At 41.0% G+C, this 25,659-nt stretch overlaps 1 protein-coding gene across 5 annotated transcripts; it reads right to left on the bottom strand.

Moving 5' to 3' along the window:
* Positions 1–1,445: 1,445 nt before the first annotated feature.
* Positions 1,446–23,943, bottom strand: LOC310993984 (sialin). Of its 5 annotated transcripts, none has more exons than XM_083982474.1 (12): positions 23,848–23,943; positions 21,840–21,943; positions 19,797–19,930; positions 17,631–17,851; positions 14,603–14,836; positions 11,684–11,858; positions 8,338–8,456; positions 7,252–7,413; positions 5,408–5,544; positions 4,583–4,726; positions 3,719–3,809; positions 1,446–1,838 (listed from the first exon to the last, which is right to left on the bottom strand). In XM_083982474.1, the coding sequence occupies exons 3-12, from the start codon at positions 19,873–19,875 to the stop codon at positions 1,665–1,667; spliced, it is 1,536 nt and encodes a 511-aa protein (XP_083838600.1). In that variant the 5' UTR covers positions 19,876–19,930; positions 21,840–21,943; positions 23,848–23,943; the 3' UTR covers positions 1,446–1,664. The 5 variants fall into 5 exon arrangements, with proteins under 5 accessions (XP_083838600.1, XP_083838602.1, XP_083838601.1 ...); XM_083982476.1 differs by having other exon boundaries at positions 19,797–19,927; XM_083982475.1 differs by having other exon boundaries at positions 21,840–21,960; positions 23,848–23,941.
* Between the last annotated feature and the right edge of the window lie 1,716 nt (positions 23,944–25,659).

The raw sequence follows: 25,659 nt of genomic DNA, 5'->3' as shown, positions 1-25,659 counted from the left end.
TTAATATAAGTCTTAAATAGTTATATCTTCCGACAGCAATCACTTCTATAGAGTGTTTGGACTGAAACACGGGTCTGTCAGTCACTCTGCTCTGCTCTGAGTCGAAGAGAAAACATTTATCGTATCCTACAGTTTTTATCCAATGAGGAGAGAGAACGGCATGCAGGGCTGTGTGTGCAGCCAAGGAACGCCGTGAATGTGGTGACGTAGCGACGAGGACTGTTATGGTGCGTTCAAGGAAACTCGTATTTTTCCGACCGTGAAGTGGTACCAGTTCGATCTGGTACGAGTTCACGGGTCAGAAGTTACGAGTGGCCGTTATAGTGACTTTCACCGGTAAAACAGGTCGGAGAAACACGAGTGGGTTGCCTGGAACGCTACAAAGTCGTAAGTTGTGACTTGAAGCTGTAATTTACGATTTCAAAAGCCTGCCTGGAACGCAGCATTAGCCAAAACGACCGGATCACTCACTTCTGCTTTAAGTTTAAGATAAGGGACAAAAGAAAACACATTAATTATAAGTGACAATTGTAACGAGGGCTTCAGGAGATTTAAGTGTAGAGCTGCACAATTAATCCCATTATTAAATCTCACTAAGGCCGAGGTCTGTAGGACTGATGGTGTCGTCACTCAGCACCATTAGTGTTCGTTTGGTACAAGACCAACAAACCTTACGTCATTCATTTTATATTTTATAGGTTAAATCTAAGTAAAAAAGACTATTCACACTGAATAATCATGTGTTTTTCAGATTGTGCATCTCTACGTCTGTGCAACTGTTTCTGTTTTAAGAAAACCTGAAGTCAGAGTTGGAGAAAAATCTGAATTCCAGGTGTTTTGAATGAGACGTTGCAGACACACAGGAAACCAGTTACGACTGAGGAAACAGTGGATAAATGCTCCGAATGATTCACCTTGTCCGGTTCATAAAGTAGTCTACTTGCCAACAATGAGTACCCGGAAATGTTGAGTACCCCAAAGTTTTATGTTAGAAATATATAGTATGGGTCCCCAGTATTCAGAAACTGCCGGATGCTAACTTATATATATTGGCCAATTAGCATAATCGACATAATTAGCATAAATTAGCATAATTGCCTATATGGGCAATATTTCAACAACATTGACTTGGCTGATCTGGGCAATATTGGAGTGGTTTTAGGGGTTATTGATGATGCTGAATCCATTTCTGACATTTTCAAAATTCAAAATGGCTGTCTAAACCGTAGGTGACCAGATTTTAACCGCCAGTGGGCCGATTTCGATGGATTTCAAAATCTGGTCACTTCCGGTTTAGACAGCCATTTTGAATTTTGAAAATGTCAGAAATGGATTCAGCATCATCAATAACCCCTAAAACCACTCCAATGTTGCCCAGATCAGCCGAGTCAATTTTGTTGAATTATGCTAATTGCCCAATATATATATAAGTTAGCATCCGGCAGTTTCTGAATACTGGGGACCCATACTACATATTTCTAACATAAAACTTTGGGGCACTCAACATTTCCGGGTACTCATTGTTGGCAAGTAGACTAAAGTTGTTCTGCAGCAGTTTGTTTTGATATTGATCTGATATTATTATTAGATGAACCTCTCACACTCTTCATCTTGTATAGAGAAGTCTCTCTCTCTGGTGTAAATTAAAAAGTGTTTCCTGTAGTTCATGCTGCGGCGGTGGAGCTGCTGCTCCTCCTCTTCTCCTCCTCCTCCTCCTCCTCCTCGGTCACGGCCCACGGTTGAATCTTGCCGCTGCCGAACGCGGTGTAGAAGAGCGCTCCGCCCACGTTGACGGCGGCCGCCACCCAGAACACCTTCCTCCAGCCCAGCAGGGTGCGCTGACGGAGGAGCAGCAGAGAGTCACTGACACTGACAGATTCATACTGGACTGTCCTCATCATACTCACCACGGTTCAACGCACCGGTCTCTTATAATCAAGCTTCAAAAAAGAGTTATTAGAATAATAAACAAAGAGTGCTATTGTGAACCTTCCAACCCACTATGTATAAGATCTAATGCATTAAAATGTTCAGATATTGTGTTCCTAAAGACAATGGAAATCATTTTTCGAGTAAAGAACAACAGCCTTCCAGCTTGTATCCTTCAGTTATTTAAATTAAGAAAAGGAAACTATCATTTAAGAGGGTTATTGATTTTTGAAATGTGTAAAGTGAGAACAACATAAAATACAAATGTGTTTCAGTCCTAGTTGAAATGTAAAATAATGAAAAATGATAAAATACAGTAATTATTACTTTCATCTTATTAGTTTGGACTGTTGACATTCTAGGTCATTTAATTTCATAGAGTGTAAAGGAGGAGAGGCAGATATAAACCTCGGGCTTCAGCCTATTCCCTTTTCGGTCACTGTATGATATTTTCTTTTTTTGTGTGTGTGTGTGTGTGTGTGTATGGTTGCAATTGTGTATAATATGTTTTGGCTAAATTGTTCACACAAAATGGTTGATTTTGATGTTGGTGTTGTATGACCGAAATAAACAAATTTCAATTCAATTCAATTCTTCACTTCTCTTCTCTTAATACTCGACGACAGACACACTGGTTTCAATTTATATTTAAATGTATTTATTTTGATTAATCGCCTTATTTAAAACAGTATTTTGTACAACTTACATCTAACTATCAAACCAGGCGATCTACTTCTCCTTACTTCTCAGTGCCTCACAATAGGAAATCAATAAGTACAAAAGCATTCATGTTCAAATGTCCAAACGACTGGAACCATCTACCTGTAGTTATCAGATCATCTCCATCACTAATCTGTTTTAATCAAGTCCTATCCACCTACTCTCTTTTTTTTTTCCTCACCTAATATTTCTCCAAACTCTGGTTGCAATTTTGTCTAAGTGATTTTTGTATGTCTGTCTTGTCTGTTTTTATTTTTTATTGCCTGTATTGTATTGTCTTGTTTCCTTTCATTGTATTGTGCTGAGTTGTGTTATGTCTTGATGTTTTTTGTGTAGGACCCCCTCGTAAACGAGTTGTTACAACTCAAGGGGCTTATCCTACTATAACTAACAACTTCAACAACAACACGACTCTGCATTGAACTGTGAATTATGTGTTTTATGTGTAATTATGTGTGAGAATAGGGATGTCACGATGACTTGTTTTCACAATTAATCACGGTATTAAACGCCACAATTAATTAATCGTAAAGATTTCTAAATACCGTCACTTTTCAAACAAGATTATGTTGGAAACACAGAGGCAGATGATGTGAACCAAAGTGAAGATAAATGTAAGAAACACTGGTCCATTTACCTACGTAACATACGATTGGTAGGAATTTAAATGTTAGCGTGTCATTTGTGCTAAAAAACAAACAATGATAAACTTAAACATTTGGTATAGATGACAATTAATGACTTCTTCTGCAGGATTAATAATTGACTAATGGTTATATATTAATAGTAGAGACTTCAAATATTTATTATAAATAATTAGTATTGTAACTATATTTTGACTGTATTTGATTTTACACATTCATATGATGTAAATTAATTAAATTAATGCATAATAATCGGGATCATCGTTAATACTGTGATTATTTCTCTGACAATAATCCTACAAAGAAAATCTATAATCGTGACGTCACTAACTGAGAAGTTGTATAAAGTTTTTAATGATTTGTTGTTCACTTTTATAGTCAAGTGTTAATAAACGTAGTTATCGTTTTAGTTTTCAGGGACTTACGTCTTCGGTGAAGTATCCCGTGACGATGGGCGCCACGACGCCGGGGATGGTCCCGAACGTGTTGGTGATTCCCAGGAGGAATCCGGCGTAACTGCAGGAAAACAAACAGAGAAAGTGAACTACAATTTTTTTACTTAAAAAAAAAAGGAATGCGACTTATATACAAAGTCGACTATAGGCATCCAACTAATCAATTATTTATTAATTCTAATGAACTCAAATTCAAACAACTGGTGGATTTCAAAACTGCACAACTTATGTTCAAAATTAACAACAACTTGCTGCCCGACTGTATTCAGAAAATCTTCAATCTAAGACAAAGCCATTACAATCTCAGAGGGGTGTGTGTGTATATTTAGAAAGTTAAAAACCAGAACCAACACCAGATTACAATGCACCACGGTAACAGCTGTTCATTTATGGAACAAATTGGAGAATGACTTAAAAACATGCAATACCATAATCTTATTTAAAAAGTACTTAAAAACAGGATGATTAATTTATATAAGTTAGAGTCACGAGTGGTGACACGTGCTATGCTGCTGCTATTTTTGTTCTGTTTTCTGTATGTTTGATTGTCTTTTTCTTTTCTTTTTTTTTCCTCTTTTTTTTTGGAGGAGGAAGGAAGTAGGGGAGGAAGAAGGGAGAGGAGAAGAGGAAGGAAGGGAAAGGAAAGGAAGAAGAAAGGGAAATCAAATCAAGCAGCTTCTCTCTTTTCACTCTTTTGTGATTGCTTATTTCTTTTATTAGTGATATGTATTGACCGAAATAAACTAAACGAAACGAAAATGAAACATCCCATCATATCCTCTCCATCACTGATACTGAATACTACTGATGGGCGCGTCCCTCCCTCCCACCCACCGGGGGGCGATGTCGATCTGGTTGATGAAGACTCCGGCGGCGCTCATCCCCCCGGTGGTGGAGGACAGAGTGAGGAAGGTGACGGTGAGGATGTGGCTGCAGCCGGCGTAACCCACGGCAACCAGGAAAGCTGCAGGCAGCAGGCTCCCTGCAGAGACACGGGAGAGCACGGTGTTGATTCATGATGTTTAAAGGGATAGTTCAACAACATTTTGGCAAACTGACCCATCACCATAATCCCTATAGTCATAGCAGTAGGTTCGTTACCTTTAATTGTCGGTGCAAGCTGTTTTTAGAACGGCGGAGCAGAGCCGTGAGCTGCTCAGAGCTACGCTACGGAGGCTCATTATGGGATTTCTTGGTTTCCCTCATCAAACTCATCAAATACACAATCCAACAACTCCACAACGCTCTGGTGGACAAGTTGTGAGCTGCACATTCACCACGCTATGAGATAATAACACAACGTTACCACACAGAGTTGTTTTAGAGGGAAATTCATGCAAAACCTCTGATGCGTGTTGCCTTCAGGGACAGTTTTTCATCATCAGTCTCTGAATTTCCCTCTAAAACAACTCTGTGTGGTAACGTTGTGTTATTATCTCATAGCGTGGTGAATGTGCAGCTCACAACTTGTCCACCAGAGCGTTGTGGAGTTGTTGGATTGTGTATTTGATGAGTTTGATGAGGGAAACCAAGAAATCCCATTAGCCTCCGTAGCGTAGCTCTGAGCAGCTCACGGCTCTGCTCCGCCGTTCTAAAAACAGCTTGCACCGACAATTAAAGGTGTGTGTGTGTGTATGTGAGAGCTGACAGTGTGTTGACCTGCCTGTGAGTGTGAAGAGCTTCCTGACGAAGGTGACGCTGACCGTCCTCTTCTCTATGAGGCTGTCGGCCATGACGCCTGTGAGAGTGGAGCAGAGCCAGCTGCCGAGGTACGGCAGAGCCGACAGGAAGCCGTTCTGACACAGACAGAGAGACAGAGGTTCATCAACGGCCACGTAATGGTCACACAGCAGAGAGAGGGTTTCCATCCAACTGGATCGAATTTAAGAGCAGATTTTGTGAAAATGAGCAAAAAGCAAATGCGAATGTATGCCCGTTTCCATTTGTTATTGTTTTGCGATTATTGGAGAGGAGGAGTGGTGCGCCGTGAGATTACGTCATAAGAGAGCGTGAATGTATCCATGACAACAGTTGACACAGCTGACACTCAACATCATAGACAATTTACGGACTTTCTGGACTATAGACGCACCTGTATATATCTCAGCTTATAGCTAGATAGAGAACTTAAAGCAGAAGTGAGTGATATATTTGTGTTAATATAAGTCTTAAATAGTTATATCTTCCGACAGCAATCACTTCTATAGAGTGTTTGGTCTGAAACACGGGTCTGTCAGTCACTCTGCTCTGCTCTGAGCCGAGGAGAAAACATTTATCGTATCCTACAGTTTTTATCCAATGAGGAGAGAGAACGGCATGCAGGGCTGTGTGTGCAGCCAAGGAACGCCGTGAATGTGGTGACATAGCGACGAGGACTGTTATGGTGCGTTCAAGGAAACTCGTATTTTTCCGACCGTGAAGTGGTACCAGTTCGATCTGGTACGACTTCACCGGTCGGAAGTTACGAGTGGCCGTTAAAGTGACTTTCACCGGTAAAACAGGTCGGAGAAACACGAGTGGGTTGTCTGGAACGCTACAAAGTCGTAAGTTGTGACTTGAAGCTGTAATTTACGGTTTCAAAAGCCTGCCTGGAACGCAGCATTAGCGAAAACGACCGGATCGCTTACTTCTGCTTTAAAACTTTATCTATTTTCTTTTATTTTACTTTTATTTGCTCTTGCTTTTAACTCTGTTTTTAGTGTTTTGTTTGTTTTTATTCTGTCTTATGCTTCTTTTTTTTTAATGTTTTGTCTTTGTGTAAAGCACATTGAGTTGCCTTGGTATGAAATGCGCTGTATAAATAAAGATGTCTTGCCTTGCCTTGCCTGTATAAGCTGCACCAGCTAAATTTTAAATACTGTACATATAGACTGCACTTGAATATAAGCCGCAGGTTTTCATGTTGTAACATGAGATATTTCCACAGAAAGACAGTCGGGAACTGTCCAAGTCCGCTCGCTTTTCTGCTGTTCTGTGGTTATGCTCCTCTCCTCCATGTGCATCTGTTTACAAAGCCGGCAAAAAAATCTATAAATGTAGCGGTGGATAACGTTACATAACGATGTTACGACGTGTGATTGTGTCGTCTGAACCGTCATGAACAAAACATTACAGGTTACGGAGTGTGTTTGTGTTGCGGTGCAGAGTCGAGAGCTGGGACATTGTGTCGTTCTCCATTTTTTTGAACGTCGCTGGACTTCTCTGGCTCAATTCGCAAAATCTGTTTCCATAACAAAAAGTCACATTTTCATTTTATCGATACGCTGACAAATCCATCCCCCCCCCCAAAGCGTAAAAACTTTTATGCGCATTTACTGCCTTTTTTCGAATTTCCGGCGTTTCCATCCAAGTATTTATTCGCAATTTTTGAAAATGCGAATAAAAAAAGGTGGATGGAAACGCAACTGGGAGGGAAGTGAAGTGAAGTGAAGTGAAGTGAAGGGAAGGGAAGTGAGGTGAGGCGAGGTGAGGCGAGGTGAGGCGAGGTGAGGAAGCCGACTGACCGACTGCAGGTCGAAGTGCAGGATGTCGTTCATGTACGTGGGCAGAGAGGTGAGCAGCGTGTAGAAGGACCAGTTGGAGCACATCTGGGTGATGATGATGGCCCACAGAGGCACCGACGTCAGCATGGGCAGCACCGGCACCGCCCAGCCGTGACCCGTCCCCTGCAGACACACAACACAACACAACACAACACAACACAACACAACACATCAGACCAGGTCTTTGAACGCACCGCGCTCACAGCACACGACTGAACAGCAACAGGCAGAACGTGTGTGAAATAATAAGATACTTTATTGATCCTTTGCAGGAAATGATGTTGTTACAGCAGCAGCAGCAAACACAAACCTATTGCACGACTCATTAAAAGGATAGTTCAACATTTAGTCAAATTGGCCCATAATAATCCCTATAGTCATAGCAGTAGGTTTGTTACCTTTAATTGTCGGTGCAAGCTGTTTTTAGAACGGCGGAGCAGAGCCGTGAGCTGCTCAGAGCTACGCTACGGAGGCTCATTATGGGATTTCTTGGTTTCCCCTCATCAAACTCATCAAATACACAATCCAACAACTCCACAACGCTCTGGTGGACAAGTTGTGAGCTGCACATTCACCACGCTATGAGATAATAACACAACGTTACCACACAGAGTTGTTTTAGAGGGAAATACAGAGACTGTTGATGAAAAACTGTCCCTGAAGGCAACGTGCATCAGTGGTTTTGCATGAATTGGACCGTTTATGGACAGCAGGGGGACGGAGGAGGGAAGTGAAAGAGAGAACAGTGAACGAGAAGTTGGAGAGGGAACTGAGGAATAATACAGCTCTGATCCTTTCTCATCTGGTTTTCTTGTAATCGTGTGTGGGACGACACCGAAATAAACATGAACTCCAGTTATCTCACACAGCCCCGTCTCTGTTTTCTTTTAATTTTTTAATGGCAAAGTTTTTGTGTCGTCTTAATAACTTAACTTTAATGTTGTCAGCTGAACCTGAGTCTGTGGTTTATACATTAACATCAGAGTCAGTGTGAAGTTGTGAAAGTGAAGCACCGGCGAATAAATAAAACGTGTGTTAATGTTTCACCTGAGGTCCGATGGAGTCGATGATGTAATCTCTCTCCTCTTCGCTGATTCGACGATGCGTTCGAGGGTCATCGGACACAAAAATAAACCAGAAGACGGACCAGAGGCAGCCGGCCCCCCCTGAAGGAACAGAGAGGAGGAGGAGGAGGGTTAGGACGTTTACTGAGCAGGTTAGTGAATAATTAAAAAAGGGCCCTGAACGCATCATGTGGAGTGAAGTCACATGTTTTAATACAGCAGCAAATATTTATTTAGGGGCCTAAAAGCTGCTGGGAACCGATTGTTTTCACCAGTTTGCTTCTTCCTCTTCTTCTTCCAAGGAAATCCTACTTCCCAAACATGAAAAATCCCCAAAGCTCCAGTCCCATGTCACATTTACTCAAATGCAAAGACATGTTAATAAGCAAAATAATCTCAAACCAACCGTACGTGCTACAGTTGTGCAACTTTTACCAAATTGTAGCCCCAATACTGCAGAAACTTTTCTATCATTAAATCCAGTGCAATTTCTTCTTTTTCAAAAACTGTAAAACTTATAAAAACCTTTCTTCTCCCACAGTTTTTGTGCAATTGACACCAAATTTGCTGCGACTTCATTTCCAGACTGTCCTGCACAAACATACCAACCGGCTTTTTTGCTATTTGAAAAACTGAACCTACAGCGCACGAAAACATTTGACTGTAAACATAAACCAGCCAATTCTTGATACAATACATTTTCAATCTTCCTGAAAAAAAAAATTTAGAATATTTTGGAGTCGCGTCGGTTGATGAAGTTTGACAAATATCAGAATTTTATCTCAAAAACAGAATTATTGAAAACATTCTGCTCTCATGGGAACGACTTATGATCTCAGATTTTCACTCATGGAGCAAAACACTTTTCGATAAAATCAAATCACCAACATTTCCATGCCGTCCAGATCCATTTGTGAAGCCACAGACCAGGTTTCACTTCCAGCTAATTAACTCAATGAGTTATTATGGGATGGTTCCTGGCGTCAGAGGTGGTGAGTTCAAGTCTCATCTAAGGCAGGATGGACATTGTAATGCTGATGCTCTTGTTGTCGTCCTATTTTGTCTCTTGTTGCTCAGAATTGCCTAAATTTGTCCCAGATCGTCTGACCCCGACCGCTGTTACAAAGCAGATTTCATTTATGTAACTTGTTTTTTCTGGATTTTAAGTCTGGTCGGTTTTCCTAACTCTCTTCCTGGCCATGTGCTTCATCTGTTTCCAACAACGAAGCCGGTGAGAAATGAATCCATGGAGCGGTGGATAAGGTTATTTATCATCTACCATGTTACCATGTGTATATCTGTGTAGTCTTATCTGTCATCAACCAGAGATTACAGGTTACGGGTTAGCGCGTTACGTTTGTGTGGCGGTGTCGCCATGGAGACGAGAGCTGGGACACCGGGTCGGAGGCTCTGATCTTACAAGGTTGGTTTTCATTCTCCCTGGAACTAGTTACTAGTCAGTGGTTTAACCAGAACTAGGACTCTGGAGCTGCTTAAAGCAGAAGTGAGTGATATATTTGTGTTAATATAAGTCTTAAATAGTTGTATCTTCCGACAGCAATCACTTCTATAGAGTGGGCCGGTGCATATTCTCATTTGTCCAGGTCATAGTATTTCAAAGGAGGTTAAATCGAAAGCAACTGGACTTAGTTGTTTGTCTAGGAAATTCCTAGACAAACAACTAAGTCCAGTTGCTTTCGATTTAACCTCCTTTGAAATTCTATAGAGTGTTTGGTCTGAAACACGGGTCTCTCAGTCCCTCTGCTCTGCTCTGAGTCGAGGAGAAAACATTTATCGTATCCTACAGTTTTTATCCAATGAGGAGAGAGAACGGCATGCAGGGCTGTGTGTGCAGCCAAGGGATGCCGTGAATGTGGTGACGTAGGGACGAGGACTGTTATGGTGCGTTCAAGGCAACTCGTATTTTTCCGACCGTGAAGTGGTACCAGTTCGATCTGGTACGAGTTCACCGGTCGGAAGTTACGAGTGGCCGTTATAGTGACTTTCACCGGTAAAACAGGTCGGAAAAACACGAGTGTGTTGCCTGGAACGCGGATCACTCACTTCTGCTTTAAAGCAGAAGTGAGTGATCCGGTCGTTTTCGCTAATGCTGCGTTCCAGGCAGGCTTTTGAAACCGTAAATTACAGCTTCAAGTCACAACTTACGACTTTGTAGCGTTCCAGGCAACCCACTCGTGTTTTTCCGACCTGTTTTACCGGTGAAAGTCACTATAACGGCCACTCGTAACTTCCGACCCGTGAACTCGTACCAGATCGAACTGGTACCACTTCACGGTCGGAAAAATACGAGTTTCCTTGAACGCACCATAACAGTCCTCGTCGCTACGTCACCACATTCACGGCGTTCCTTGGCTGCACACACAGCCCTGCATGCCGTTCTCTCTCCTCATTGGATAAAAACTGTAGGATACGATAAATGTTTTCTCTTCGGCTCAGAGCAGAGCAGAGGGACTGACAGACCCGTGTTTCAGTCCAAACACTCTATGTAAGTGATTGCTGTCGGAAGATACAACTATTTAAGACTTATATTAACACAAATATATCACTCACTTCTGCTTTAACTAAAGGTAAAAATGTAGCAGAGTGAAGATACAAATCCTGCAGAGTTCCTCTTTAATCCATTAAATCAGAAGTCAGGTGAATGTTTGTGTTAATCTAAGTCTTAAATAGTTGTATCTTCCGACAGCAATCACTTCTATAGAGTGTTTGGTCTGAAACACGGGTCTGTCAGTCACTCTGCTCTGCTCTGAGCCCAGGAGAAAACTTTCCTTGTATCCTACAACCTTTATCCAATGAGGAGAGAGAACGGCATAAAGGGGCAGTCCTCTCTGTGTGTGCAGCCAAGGGATGCGCCTGAATGTGGTGACGTAGGGACGAGGACCAATAGATCCATGACGAGGGCGGGGGCTGCTAACTCCATCGGCTGACAAGACGTTATGGTGCGTTCAAGGCAACCCGTAACTCGTGTTTTTCCGACCTGTGAAGTGGTACCAGTTCGATCTGGTACGAGTTCACGGGTCAGAAGTTACGAGTGGCCGTTATAGTGACTTTCACAGGTAAAACAGGTCGGAAAAACACGAGTGGGTTGCCTGGAACGCTACAAAGTCGTAAGTTGTGACTTGAAGCTGTAATTTACGGTTTCAAAAGCCTGCCTGGAACGCAGCATTAGCCAAAACCACCGGATCGCTTACTTCTGCTTTAAGGTTTAATACAACTGTGTGTGTGTGTGTGTGTGTGTGTGTGTGTGTGTGTGTGTGTGTGTGTGTGTGTGTGTGTGTGAGTGTGTGTGTGTGTGTGTGTGTCCTCACCACAGAGGTAGAAGACGGCCGGCCAGCCCAGAGTCTGACAGATGAACCCGGTGAGCGGCAGAGCCAGAAAGGCCCCGAAGCTGGCGCCAGACCCCGACATGGTCATGAGGCGGGAGCGCTCCATGGGGGGCGCCCAGCGAGCCCACATGGCCATCATGGCCGGGAAGGTCACGCCCTGAGGAGGAGGAGGAGGGGGGGGGGGGGGAGGAGGAGGAGGAGGAGAGAGGAGGAGGAGGAGAGAGACGTCAACACACCGAGCACAGAACACCAACCCCCATAGATATATACGTATTTATCTATGACTAGAGCACTGTAAAAGAGAGTAACGACACCTCCATTGACTCCCGTGGTAAGGGTGTGAGGGTTTAAGGGTGTAAGGGTTTAAGGGTTTAAGGGTTTAAGGGTTTAAGGGTTTAAGGGTTTAAGGGTTTAAGGGTTTTGCCCCCTAGTGGCAGGATATGGGTATTGCAAAAGCGCCCAGAAAACCCATTCACTCCAATGTATGTGTGTTGCCCACTTGCTGGTAAATTGATGAAAACGGCCGTGTTTTTGTTTTTAGGTGTCTTGGTCATATCAAATTATACTTGTAATTTTGTTATTACAAAATGTAGATTGAAACATTAATGTAGACAACTTTTTTTTTTTACTCTCCTATGTGTTAATGTTTATCTGTAAAGGATCCTCAATGATGCTATTAACGTGGGTGATCTATAAATGTCCTTAAATTATTGAAAACACCACACTGCTCATTCACCAACAATGCAGAGATGTCAGTTCTTTTGCAAAACCCATATTCCTCCACCAGGAGGCGCTGCCATTGGACCAATGCTGTCACTACTCTCTGTTACAGTGCTCTAGGTATAGAGCATGGATGTATTATATTAACGGTATAGAGAGCCGAAGCGGAAGCAGGAAGTAACGTCACCATGGGACCTCAACTCGAAAAAAGTCTCCATACGAATGAACGGGAGCCAAAGTTTTATTTCGTGATCCGATTGAATTGTGCCATGACAAAAAAATATGTCCTCTACCTGTTTAAAGTCCGTAACCAGAAAGACTACAGGTGGCGTAGGTGACGTCACACACCAAATGTCGCCCTTTCCCGTGTCAGTTGGTGACGTATTTTTAGTGGGACACCAGGGGCCGTATTCACAAAGAATCTTAAAGGGATAGTTCAACATTTTGGCAAATTGGCCCATTGCCATAATCCCTATAGTCATAGCAGTAGGTTCGTTACCTTTATTTGTCGGTGTAAGCTATTTTTAGAACGGAGGAGCGGAGCGGCAGGCTGTTCAGAGCTACACTATGGAGGCTAATGGAATTTCTTGGTTTCCCTCATCAAACTCATCAAATACAAAATCCCAAAACTCCAAAACGCTTTCGTGGACAAGTTGTGAGCTGCACATTCACCACGCTATGAGATAATAATAGAACGTTACGAGACAGAGCTGTTTTAGAGGTAAATTCATGCAAAACCGCTGATGCGCGTTGCGTTCAGGGACAGTTTTTCAGCAAGCAGACTCTGTATTTACCTCGAAAACGGCTCCGTTTCGTAACGTTCCATTATTATCTCATAGCGTGGTGATTGTGCAGGTCACAACTTGTCCACGAAAGCGTTTTGGAGTTTTGGGATTTTGTATTTGATGAGTTTGATGAGGGAAACCAAGAAATTCCATTAGCCTCCATAGTGTAGCTCTGAACAGCCTGCCGCTCCGCTCCTCCGTTCTAAAAATAGCTTACACCGACAAATAAAGGTAACGAACCTACTGCTATGACTATAGCGATTATGGCAATGGGCCAATTTGCCAAAATGTTGAACTATCCCTTTAAGGTTAAAAGTAGCTCCTAAGGGCCGAATTTAGGAGCAACTCCTAAAAAAAGTGGGCGTGTCAGTCTTAAATTTAGGACTCCTAGTTTTTTAAAATAAGAGTAATTCACAAAGTATTTCAGGCCTAAAAGTAGCTCCTAAGTCTGGGAGAGCTTAAAAGTCCTGGTGAGGACTCCTAACTCAGTAAGACCTATTCACAAAGAATCGCAAATGGCTGCAGCCAGGCAAATGTTTTGGAGACAATGGAGGACTGCTGCAGCACCTGCCCCTTTGCTCATTGATGCCCAAAGTGCCTTTTTGTCGGTGTTTCTTTTTTGTTACAGCAACAATATCTACAACATTTTCGCTATAAAACGGGAGTAGTGATGGTGACGGACTGTCTAATATCAGCGTCACAACGGTCGGACCGAGGTAACTGCGACTGCTGCGATGCAGTCATGCTGATGTGAGCCAAAGATATTTTTTAAAAGTTGGTGGGTGAGCTAGACACACACATCTGTTAGTAGTAGCTCATGTGATAGGGCAGCGGCAGCGAGGGGGGGGGCGCCGCCGGCACTCAACAACCAATCACTGTGTTGAGCGCCTCGAATTCGTGCACGAGAATTGACTTAATCCATAGCAACGGGGCGTCACCAGGGCGTCACTCTTACTCTGCTCTTAGTGATTTATCCTTAGTAAGAGTCGGTCTCAGCGGCTTTGTGAATAGCTTTTAAGAAAAAACTCCTACGTAAAAACTTTTAGCGCGAGTTAGGAGCACTCTAGTGGTAAGATAAAAGGCTTTGTGAATACGGCCCCAGATCTGTAGTCCGCAGAGCGTCTTCACACTAAATACATTCTTCTGTTGCCGTTTTACAACAAACTGCTGGTTTCTCTTCATGAAAAATGATGTTTTAAACAGGTAGAGGACAGATTTTTTTCTCATGGCACAATTCAAACGGATCACGAAATAAAAACTTGGGCTCCCGTTCATTCGTATGGAGACTTTTTCAGAGTTGAGGTCCCATGGTGACGTTACTTCCTGCTTCCGCTCCGGCTCTCTACGACCGACCCCGAGGGGAGAAGAGACTCCGTTTCCCAGAATGCTCTCTGACCTCGCCGAAGCCCTCGAGCGCTCGCAGGGCGAAGAGCCAGTAGAGGCCGAGCCGCGCGGCCAGAGGGGTGAGGAGGGTGAGGGCGGCCGTGCACAGCACCCCCAGGCCCAGGAACACCCTCCCCCCGTAGTGACCGGCCAGGTAACCGCCGGGGATCTGAGTCAGCAGGTAGCCGAAGAAGAAGGCGCCCAGCAGCCAGCCCTGGGTCTCCGAAGTCCAGAGGAACTGAGGCGTCTGAGGACGGAGAGACGGGACGGAGGAGAGGAGGGAGGAGAGGGAGGAGGGAGAGGAGGGAGAGGAGAGGACAGAGTCACATGGTCTGAGAGAAGGACATTTAGTTTAAAGGGATAGTAGCATTTTTTTTGTATGATCTCCAAATAGCCCCTAAGTACTTTAATTGCAGTAGAAGACTCTCTGCACTCCTCCCGTTAGCAACGCCAGCCCATAATAGCCCTGCCCAGAGATTTACAACATACAGTGTTGTGAACAGACCCAAAGAAACGGCCTATTTTCACGGCCTAAAAGAGGTTTTACCTGAAATAAATACACAGTTCCATTGTTCACTATAATATATTTTTTTCCAGCCCTTCAAAGTGCAGGAAAAACACAGTTTTTATTTGGACCGAACCAACTGCTGATCGGCGGGCGCTAACCCTGGGCGGAGGGATACGTGAGTTGGTTAGGTCCAAATAAAAACTGTGTTTTTCCTGCACTTTGAAGGGCTGGAAAAAATTATATTATAGTGAACAATGGAACTGTGTATTTATTTCAGGTAAAACCTCTTTTAGGCCGTGAAAATAGGCCGTTTCTTTGGGTCCGTGTTGTAAATCTCTGGGCAGGGCTATTATGGGCTGGCGTTGCTAACGGGAGGAGTGTAGAGAGTCTTCTACTGCAATTAAAGTACTTAGGGGCTATTTGGAGATCATACAACCCCACTTTAAAAAAAAATGCTACTATCCCTTTAACAGGGTTTATACAGGAATCTTGAAGTTAATTTTAAAACCTTTTTAAGACTTTTTCAAGACCTTCTCAATATTTTTCAATATCTCACCGCCACTTCAAGCTGTAACCATTTACATCAGTGACACTTTTTTACTTTTTCAGTTTTAGTTTGTGATAAAGACTATAGACCACTATGATACAACATAATTCACAATAGGCTGGGATAATAAATCAAAGGCAAAGTTTATTAAAAAAAAAAAAAACATTGCTCCACTCTCAAAAAACAAAACCAACAATCTTCTTTTCTTTTTTATGTACCGGTTCATCTTTGTTTTTTAATAAAACGAATAAATTCACACACTTTCACAGTGTTTTTTAGGACTCAAACTCTTGGACAGCGCTAGGCTAATTCAGAAAAAAAATAACTTCAAAATGTAAGACTTTTTAAGTCGTGAAAAGACTTTTTAATACTTTTTAAGGGTCTTCATTTTCCCAAAATTTATTTATCACCTTTTAATACTTTTCAAGACCCAGTGGATACCCTGTTTAAAAGGACAGTTTAACATTTAGTCAGATCCTCCTCTCACCATAACCCCTATAGTCGTAGCAGCAGCAGGTTCATCATCACCTTTAATTATCGGTGCATGTTGTTTTGAGATCGGCGGAGCAGAGATGTGAGCTGCTCAGTGAACACAATTTCGCCTTTCCCTGATCAAATACACAATCCAACAACTCCACAACGCTCTGGTGGACAAGTTGTGACCTGCACATTCACCACTCCAGGAAATAATCATCATGTAACATCACGATGAGACAGAGTTGTTTTAGAGGCAAATGCAGCCGGAACTACATTCCAGACACAGCTGCAGGGCGGAGGGAAGTAGTTCTGAGTATTTGCTTTGTGTGTTGTAATGTTACATAATGTTACATGATTATCTCATAGTGTGGTGAATGTGCAGGTCACAACTTGTACAACTTTACAACTACTTCCTGGTAGAAAACCAGCATGAGAACAATAGTGACGGACGAGAGTTTCACTATATATATCTCATTTTTCATGTCACTATATCACCGTTTAGACTAATCTGATGTTTGTAAAGTTTATAAAACCAATGACTGGACAAACATTACTATTTCTGTGTGCATGTTTTTGTCATGGTTATCATAGATTAGCCGGGCTAACGGTTAGCTACCTGTTTAACTTTAATAACTCAGTGACTCAATAAACGCTCCATGAAAAAATATTTTCTCCAGCGGATATCTGAGTTCCAACATGACTGAGCTAACTGGAGTAGTTTCATGTCGTGTCCCACAACGGGAGGGTTTTAACAGCTGACGTCCTGCTGTTAGCTTAGCTACCGCCGTTAGCTTAGCTACCGTTAGCTTAGCTACCGCCGTTAGCTTTCCTGTCAGCTGCAGCCGCTGATGCTTTCTACACACCCTGATGCCCCAAAACTGAATAAATACAACACATAGCAACACAAAACACACACACAGAAATAGTAATGTTTCTTCAATCATTTCAGATTTGTCTAAACGGTGATAATGGCGTGAAAAATATGATATATATAGTTAGCTAAACTACCTAGATAAACTTGTTCATTACTATTGTTCTCATTCATATTACATGCTGGTTTTCACTGAGCAGCTCACGGCTCTGCCCCGCCGATCTCAAAACAACATGCACCGATAATTAAAGCAGAAGTAAGGTGAATGTTTGTGTTAATCTAAGTCTTAAATAGTTGTATCTTCCGACAGCAATCACTTCTATAGAGTGTTTGGTCTGAAACACGGGTCTGTCAGTCACTCTGCTCTGCTCTGAGCCCAGGAGAAAACTTTCCTTGTATCCTACAACCTTTATCCAATGAGGAGAGAGAACGGCATAAAGGGGCAGTCCTCTCTGTGTGTGCAGCCAAGGGATGCGCCTGAATGTGGTGACGTAGGGACGAGGGTGGGGACTGCTAACTCCATCTGCTGACAGGAAGTGAACCTGCTGCTGTGACTATAGGGGTCATGGTGAGAGGAGGATCTGACTAAATGTTGAACTGTCCCTTTAAAGAGGTGAAACAGTGAATGTTGAACTCACCCCGTCCGGCTGGAGGAACGCGTCGCTCGTGTTCCCGGGCCCCGGCGCCGGCAGCGGACAGGCGTGGACCACCGACTTGTTCTCGGCCGGGTCGGGGTCGGTGGAGTTCACCATGGCAACCATGGCGACGCTGAGGTTGACGCGGAGACCGTAGACGACGGAGAAGCCGAGGAACATGAGGAAGGCGAGGTTGAAGCGAGCGGAGCAGCACTGAGGAGGAACTGACACACACACACACACACACACACACACACACACACACACACACACACACACACACACACACACACACACACACACACACACACACACACAGACACACACACACACACACACACAGACACACACACACACACACACACACAGCAACGAAATGAGGATGAATTATCTGTTATTAAAGGGATAGTATCATTTTTTTAAAGTGTGGTTGTATGATCTACAAATAGCCCCTAAGTACTTTAATTGCAGTAGAAGACTCTCTGCACTCCTCCCGTTAGCAACGCCAGCCCATAATAGCCCTGCCCAGAGATTTACAACATACAGTGTTGTGAACAGACCCAAAGAAACGGCCTATTTTCACGGCCTAAAATAGGTTTTACCAGAAAAATAATACACAGTTCCATTGTTCGCTATAATATAATTTTTTCCAGCCCTTCAAAGTGCAGGAAAAACACAGTTTTTATTTGGACTGAACCAACTCACGTATCCCTCCGCCCAGGGTTAGCGCCCGCCGATCAGCAGTTGGTTAGGTCCAAATAAAAACTGTGTTTTTCCTGCACTTTGAAGGGCTGGAAAAAATTATATTATAGCGAACAATGGAACTGTGTATTATTTTTCTGGTAAAACCTCTTCTAGGCCGTGAAAATAGGCCGTTTCTTTGGGTCTGTTCACAACACTGTATGTTGTAAATCTCTGGGCAGGGCTATTATGGGCTGGCGTTGCTAACGGGAGGAGTGCAGAGAGTCTTCTACTGCAATTAAAGTACTTAGGGGCTATTTGTAGATCATACAACCACACTTTTAAAAAAAATGCTACTATCCCTTTAAGGTTTTATTTTTACACTGTTGTTCATTGTGATTCTATTATATCTATTAATACATTATCGATCAATTATATTGTGATTATTTTGACAGATTTTAATTCAATGGTCATTTTTTATTTTTCCATTTCTACTGGAAAAAATAAAAATGGTGAAAAATGGTGAAAAAACACACTGTTTATTATATTGTACTTTTTTATTTATCATATCATTATAAATATTTTACTTCCTTTTCTGTTCAAGTTTCTCTAAACTAATTAAATTACATTTTTCAATGTTTTGTTCTGTATTTAGAGACTTTAATGATTCGCTGTTGGTTGACTGCAGCTCAGGTCACAGAGCGGACGATGGATTTTCTTCGGTTTATTGTTAAATTTTAACTAAAAGTGTCGTTAAAGTAACATATTGTCTTTATTCTGGTTGAACTGGAGCCGTCGGATCATTAAGATGTTATGTAACATGATCTGTAACCTGACGTGTGTGTGTGAAGTTATGTCACACACACACACTCTGCTGAGTCAACAGACTGTCACACTGAACTCAGCTGAAACACTGGAGGCAAAATAACAACAGAAATATGTATGTGTGTGTGTGTGTGTGTGTGTATATATATACGTATATAAGTCTGGATGGAAAATGAACAAGTTAGGATTTGTAAAACATCTCAACCTTGAATTTAGATAAAACTCATTTTAAATCTACATCATCTATTTAGTAACTTATGTTGTTAAATATGAGTTTAAATGCTGTGAAAATCAACAACTTCCAACTTATTAGGAAACGTGGTTAAACTGATAATGAAAATAATCAGAAACTTTGTGAAAGTGAGAACATGTTCGTGTGCAGCAGAGATTTATGTTAAATAAATATGAACAAAGCTGTGAGATACATTTATCTTAAAACACTTCAACATGAACTGTTTGAACCTTGATTATTTGTGTTTCTACTGTTTAATACAAAGACAAACTAAGACAATCAGCTGAATAATAAAGGAAACAATCTGCTGATTAATTGAGTATGAAATGAGATTAAAATAAATGTTTTTGCAGCAGCCGTGAATATAAATCCAACACACACACACACACACACACACACACACACACACACACACACACACACACACACACCTGCGTGGGGCTCGATGAGCGGCTCATCGTCGTCGCCGTCGTCCGGCGCCGAGTTGATGGAGCAGTTTGGTTGAGACATGACGGGAAACAGAGAGTGTGTGTCAGCGAATCATGGTGAAGACCGGGAAAACCTGCTGGACGGACACACACACACACACACACACACACACACACACACACACACACACACACACACACACACACACACACACACACACACACACAGGTAAAGGTCAGACAAACACACAAACAAACACAAAGAGGATGTGAGATAAAACATGACAGAACAAATATAAGAGTCAAGTGACACATCAGCAGATATGGATTATTACACACACACACACACACACACACACACACACACACACACACACACACACACACACACACACACACACACACACACACACACACACACTTACAATGACACTTCCTATTTCACAAGTTGTTGACAACATTTGACCAAACTTGCACTAGCGGGTTCCTGAGGCTTCGTTCAGAGCCACAAACTGGTCGTGAGAAGTTTAAACTGCACATCGATGAACTCGTTTCTAAGCTGAAATTGAAATTAAGTTTCTTTTTTTTAGGAATAAATCGTGTTTTTCATTGCAAGTCAGAAAACACTTGATCAGCACAACTTTTTTTTTTTTTTTTTTTTTTTACCCTTGTTGGACTTCGGAGACCTTTTTATGAACGCTCCTGGTCAATTTTTAAAGAAACTGGATACTGTATACCACTGTGCTTTGCCTATTATCACTCTGTTTTATAACTACCGTGTACATCACTGTTCCTTATGCCGTCGCACATTGTCCATCTCTGTGTCCGTAGACTCTCTCACTGGCTGGCTTTTATTTATAAAACTATTCTTGGACTTTTGTCGACATATTTGTGTGTCCACATGTGTAGAAACCACAGCCGATGTGGCCTGCTGTGTTCTCTGGACATTATACAGATGCAGTGAGAAATGAATGGAACTGGGCAAAAAGGCTTTTAAATGTTTTAACCCCGTCGACCTGGAACGACGTGCAGAAGGAAACTGACTCATCTTGTGACTCTGGAGGAATTCAAGTCAGTTATAAAAGACAGAGAACTGAGCTCCATCGGACTGTGTGATTGCATTCATTGTCTAACCATGTTTTCCTGAAATGCGTGATTGTATTTTATTTGTGTCTTGTGTGTTGTGTAACTATTTTGCTTTTGCGCTGCCGTCTCGGCCAGGACATTCTTGGTTGGAAAAGAGGTTTTAAATCTCACTGAGTTTTTTACCTGGTTAAATAAAGGATATAGATCAGGGAATAACTTGTTGTATGTCACTGTACGTCAAATTAACTGTCACTTTGTGGTATGTCATTGCGTTATGTTGGCTTATTGTCTCTATTCTTCTTTTCTTTTGTGTCACTGTTGTTGTATGTGCTTTTATTGTCTATATTTTAATGTTATACTCCCCCTCTCCCTTCCCCCTTAGGAGGTCTTCACCTCCTACCAGGTCACTGCCCTAATAAGAGAATGTATACAAATTTAAGACTTTTTAAGACTTTTTTAAAGCCACTTGAAATTAAATTTAAGACCGACTTCATAATAAACACAAATGCAGAAAAAAAAAAGAAAAACCACCACATCAATTACATACGTAGGGTCAGGGACAATTTTACCCACTTTCCTATGTGATCCAAGGTAAAGTGACTGCTACATGAACATTGGATTGTGTCTCTTTCCAGCTGTCCTTTCAAAATAAATGCATAAAAAGTCCGGAAAATTATTAAAAATTATTATTAAATTAAATTATTTTGAGATTTGAGACTAATTACAACCATAAAATACCACTTACCATGTGTTAACATTTTTAAGACTTTGGAAAAATTGATTTAAGACATTTTAATGCCAATTAAGGCCTTGTTTTTAGATTAATGAATTCAATGCCTTTTAAGACTTTTTAAGGATCCGTAAGAACCGTGTCTTAGCTATTCTTGCCTGGTAAAATAAAGGTTTACTACTACTTACAAAAACAACACAACACAACCACCAAGGTTTTGTCTTTTTTACCTGAATTTCAGCCTGAAGGCGACGTCGTCTCTGCAGGTGAGACAGGAAGCACCTGAGCAGCTCTGACCTCAGCTCATCTGCATCAGCTCAGTGACGTCGTTTCTCTGTGACGAGGCGAAAACTGCTTCAAATTACAACAATTAACAAACACAAACTTATATTTTACTTCTGAAAGCCAAAACGTTTCAGATTTGACGCTTTTCCGTTTAAAGCAGAAGTAAGCGATCCGGTGGTTTTGGCTAATGCTGCGTTCCAGGCAGGCTTTTGAAACCGTAAATTACAGCTTCAAATCACAACTTACGACTTTGTAGCGTTCCAGGCAACCCACTCGTGTTTCTCCGACCTGTTTTACCTGTGAAAGTCACTATAACGGCCACTCGTAACTTCTGACCCGTGAACTCGTACCAGATCGAACTGGTACGACTTCACAGGTCGGAAAAACACGAGTTACGAGCTGCCTTGAACGCACCATAACTTCTTGTCAGCAGATGGAGTTAGCAGCCCCCGCCCTCGTCATGGATCTATTGGTCCTCGTCCCTACGTCACCACATTCAGGCGCATCCCTTGGCTGCACACACAGAGAGGACTGCCCCTTTATGCCGTTCTCTCTCCTCATTGGATAAAGGTTGTAGGATACAAGGAAATTTTTCTCCTGGGCTCAGAGCAGAGCAGAGTGACTGACAGACCCGTGTTTCAGACCAAACACTCTATAGAAGTGATTGCTGTCGGAAGATACAACTATTTAAGACTTATATTAACACAAAAATATTGCTTACTTCTGCTTTAATAAACGACAGGAAACTGAACATAACTTCAGATGAATGAATCCATAAAGTAACTTGATCCTGCAGCTTTATGACTTCACTATACTATAAAACGTTCTTGTGTTTTTATTTTGCATGTTAAAAGTTGTCTTGTTTTAGGGCGGGAAATAAAACGCTGAGTCGCTGTTCTGAGTTTCACTTGATCAGCTCTGATGGGGCAGAAAAACACGAGTCATGGCAGGAAACAAACTCCTGACGCTGCAGCTCTGTGATTAGAAGATAAAAAGTCGTGGAGTTTTCACAACAATCTATAAACTGAACTAACGAGGAGCCTGAAACCATCATCACGGCCACATCATTTGACACTTTGACCCTAAAGTCACTAAATATTCACCAATAACAGCAGATTAATCACTAATGACAACAACTGAAGCTTTCACTGGTAGAAAGTCTGGTCGTAATTGTTTTAAATGATTCTCCAGCTTGATTCTTGCTGCAAAATGAGGATGATGATGATGATGATGATGAACGAAACAAACTGAACATTATGATAAAAGCTCAGCTTCATTTCATTCACGTATGAACCTTTTATACTAATAAAAATGACTGTTTCTCTAAATTTGTGTTGGTTTCTCTGTAAGAAATATTCTATTATACAAAAAAGTTGTAACTTTTCCTACGGGTCAGTTGTTATTCCTTCATCTGTTACTGTTTTTTTTTTTTTACTTACTTACTTACTTTGTTACTGTTTAAATCCAGCATTAGTCATAATAGTCTTATTATACAGTGTTATATATATGAAGAGTTCATTTGCAAAAGCAGATAAGTGCCATTTTGAAAAAAATGAGCTGAGGCTTTGTAATTATTCTTTGCATAGTGTTTTTTCCAATAAAACTTTATTTTTTTGAGATATGTCTGTTTTGTTACATCTCAAAGTCACTCAACTTTGGTTTGACTGATATCCCCTTATGTAAATAATAAATAAAAAAAAAGTTATAATGAACTCTTCATATATAGCCTATAATTTAGTGTATCATTAGATTTATAGCTATACAGTTCTCTGCTCTGTGTCCTGCTGCCGGTTTTGTCTTTTAGGTGGAGACTTTAACAGAGCAGAGAGTGAACACTGCCGGTCTATAACACTGTCACTATCACTGTTGATAGATAGATAGATGGATAGATGGATAGATGGATAGATTGATAGATTGATAGATAGATAGATTCCTGCCGTGAACGCATCTTACCTGCACGCAGCACCTGAACGCACCTGCTGCCGTCGGTCGCTCCATGAGACGGTGAAACTAAAGGATTGTGTCTGAGCTCCTGCTTCTGTTTTTCACAACTGGAGGAAGAAGAAAAAAAAAAAAAAAAAAACAGTCACATGAGCTTCGAGTTTTTTTTCTTTTTTTTCCGCCTCGTCACTGAAACGCTGATGTACACGGCAGCGGAGCGGCTACGCCTGACGTCAGACGCTTTACGCCTGACGTCAGACGCTTCACCGACAGCAGCGGCTGTGTTTTATAAATCAACGCGGAAGTAAAAACGTTTCATCACGTGACCAACCGGCCCGGCTGGTCGTCTCTTATTGGTTCATTTATTCATTTCGTTGTTTTGTTTTTTTCTAGGTGGGCTGACCGGTCGAGCCGAGGAAGTTTGATTAAATAACGTTTTCTACTTCATATTACCTCTTACATTCTACTTTAGTGAAGTCGACTACTGATTCTTTTCAGTCCTGAGCTTCTCTCACTCTGCTCTGTTTCTTTTAAAGACTTGGAAAATAAAAACACTGAAAATATAGACGAGCTGCAGAAGCTGCAGGTACTTAATGAAGAACTTAGAAAAAAAGTCTCAGGTAAGTTTGTGTTTTAAAACCATTTAGTGTCACATTGAATTTACTCTCTCTCTCTTTATGTTTCTTCTCAACATTTTTCAGTCATGTAGAAACTATTTTTCTCCTGATATATATATATATATATATATATATATATATATATATATATATATATATATATATATATATATATATATATATATATATATATATATATATATATATATATATATATATATATTTTTTTTTTTTTTTTCAAACTTTATTGTTTTCAAAATGTACATTCATTCTCAAACAGGAAAACTGTTGCATTCTTTTTTTTTTCCAAAGACATTACTATTCTTACAATAAAAAAAATAGAAAATTAAATCTACAAGGCTTGGCACTGAATAATAAACAGCTATTTTAAATGCGTGAAAAAAAAAAAAAAATAAAAAAAAATAAAAGATATAACACAAGTTGAAGGCATTGTACTTATTGGGACTCTTCACAAATAAACAAATTACATCGTATTGCAATTTCCATCATACCATTATTTTTTTCATTTCCATCTGCCAGTAAATAAGGAACTAAAATATTTGTTTAGTTCATTTTTAAAACAGATTATTGATGGGGATTTACTTTTCCATTTACAACAGTGTAGCCTATATGGTATTTGCCCAAAAGTAATACTATATTCAACAAATGTGACATTCCTAAGGGGGCATCATCTTTGAGGAAGTTTGATATGAAACAGTTTAAAATGAGGTACAAAGAAGAGTCTATTTTTCAGAGGTGCAGGGATGAGGAAGATGTTGGGCAGCACCAAGTGTTATGAAGTTACTGCGCTGATTTATTTGATCTTTTTATACTGGTCATTATCTTGTGTTGTTTCTTTTCCTTTTGTGTATGTGCGCATGTATGTATAGTGTGTATAAGTAAATTATATTCATGATTTGGTAACATAAGATATGTTTAGACAAGGATGTTAGTTAGTCATATATAAGGAGAGAGGGTGTAGTGAGAGTTTATAAGTTTTACTTCTTCTCACTCCTTTTCGAGTATATTTTCTATATCTCATGTATAAATGTTTTGTCTTATTCTCTTTTTTTTATTATTTTATTTTCATATTCGAAATAAACACTTCAATCGTGATATCAGTTTGAAACTACACACATAGGCTACTACATATATACACCTTGTTGTTTGTCACCACACGGTGGACAAATACGATACCTTAACTTGT

The sequence above is a fragment of the Trachurus trachurus genome (genome assembly GCF_905171665.1).
Source record: "Trachurus trachurus genome assembly, chromosome: 11".
NCBI lineage: Eukaryota > Metazoa > Chordata > Actinopteri > Carangiformes > Carangidae > Trachurus > Trachurus trachurus.
Note: the sequence above shows the minus strand (reverse complement) of the source record. Positions and strands in the feature narration are given on the sequence as shown.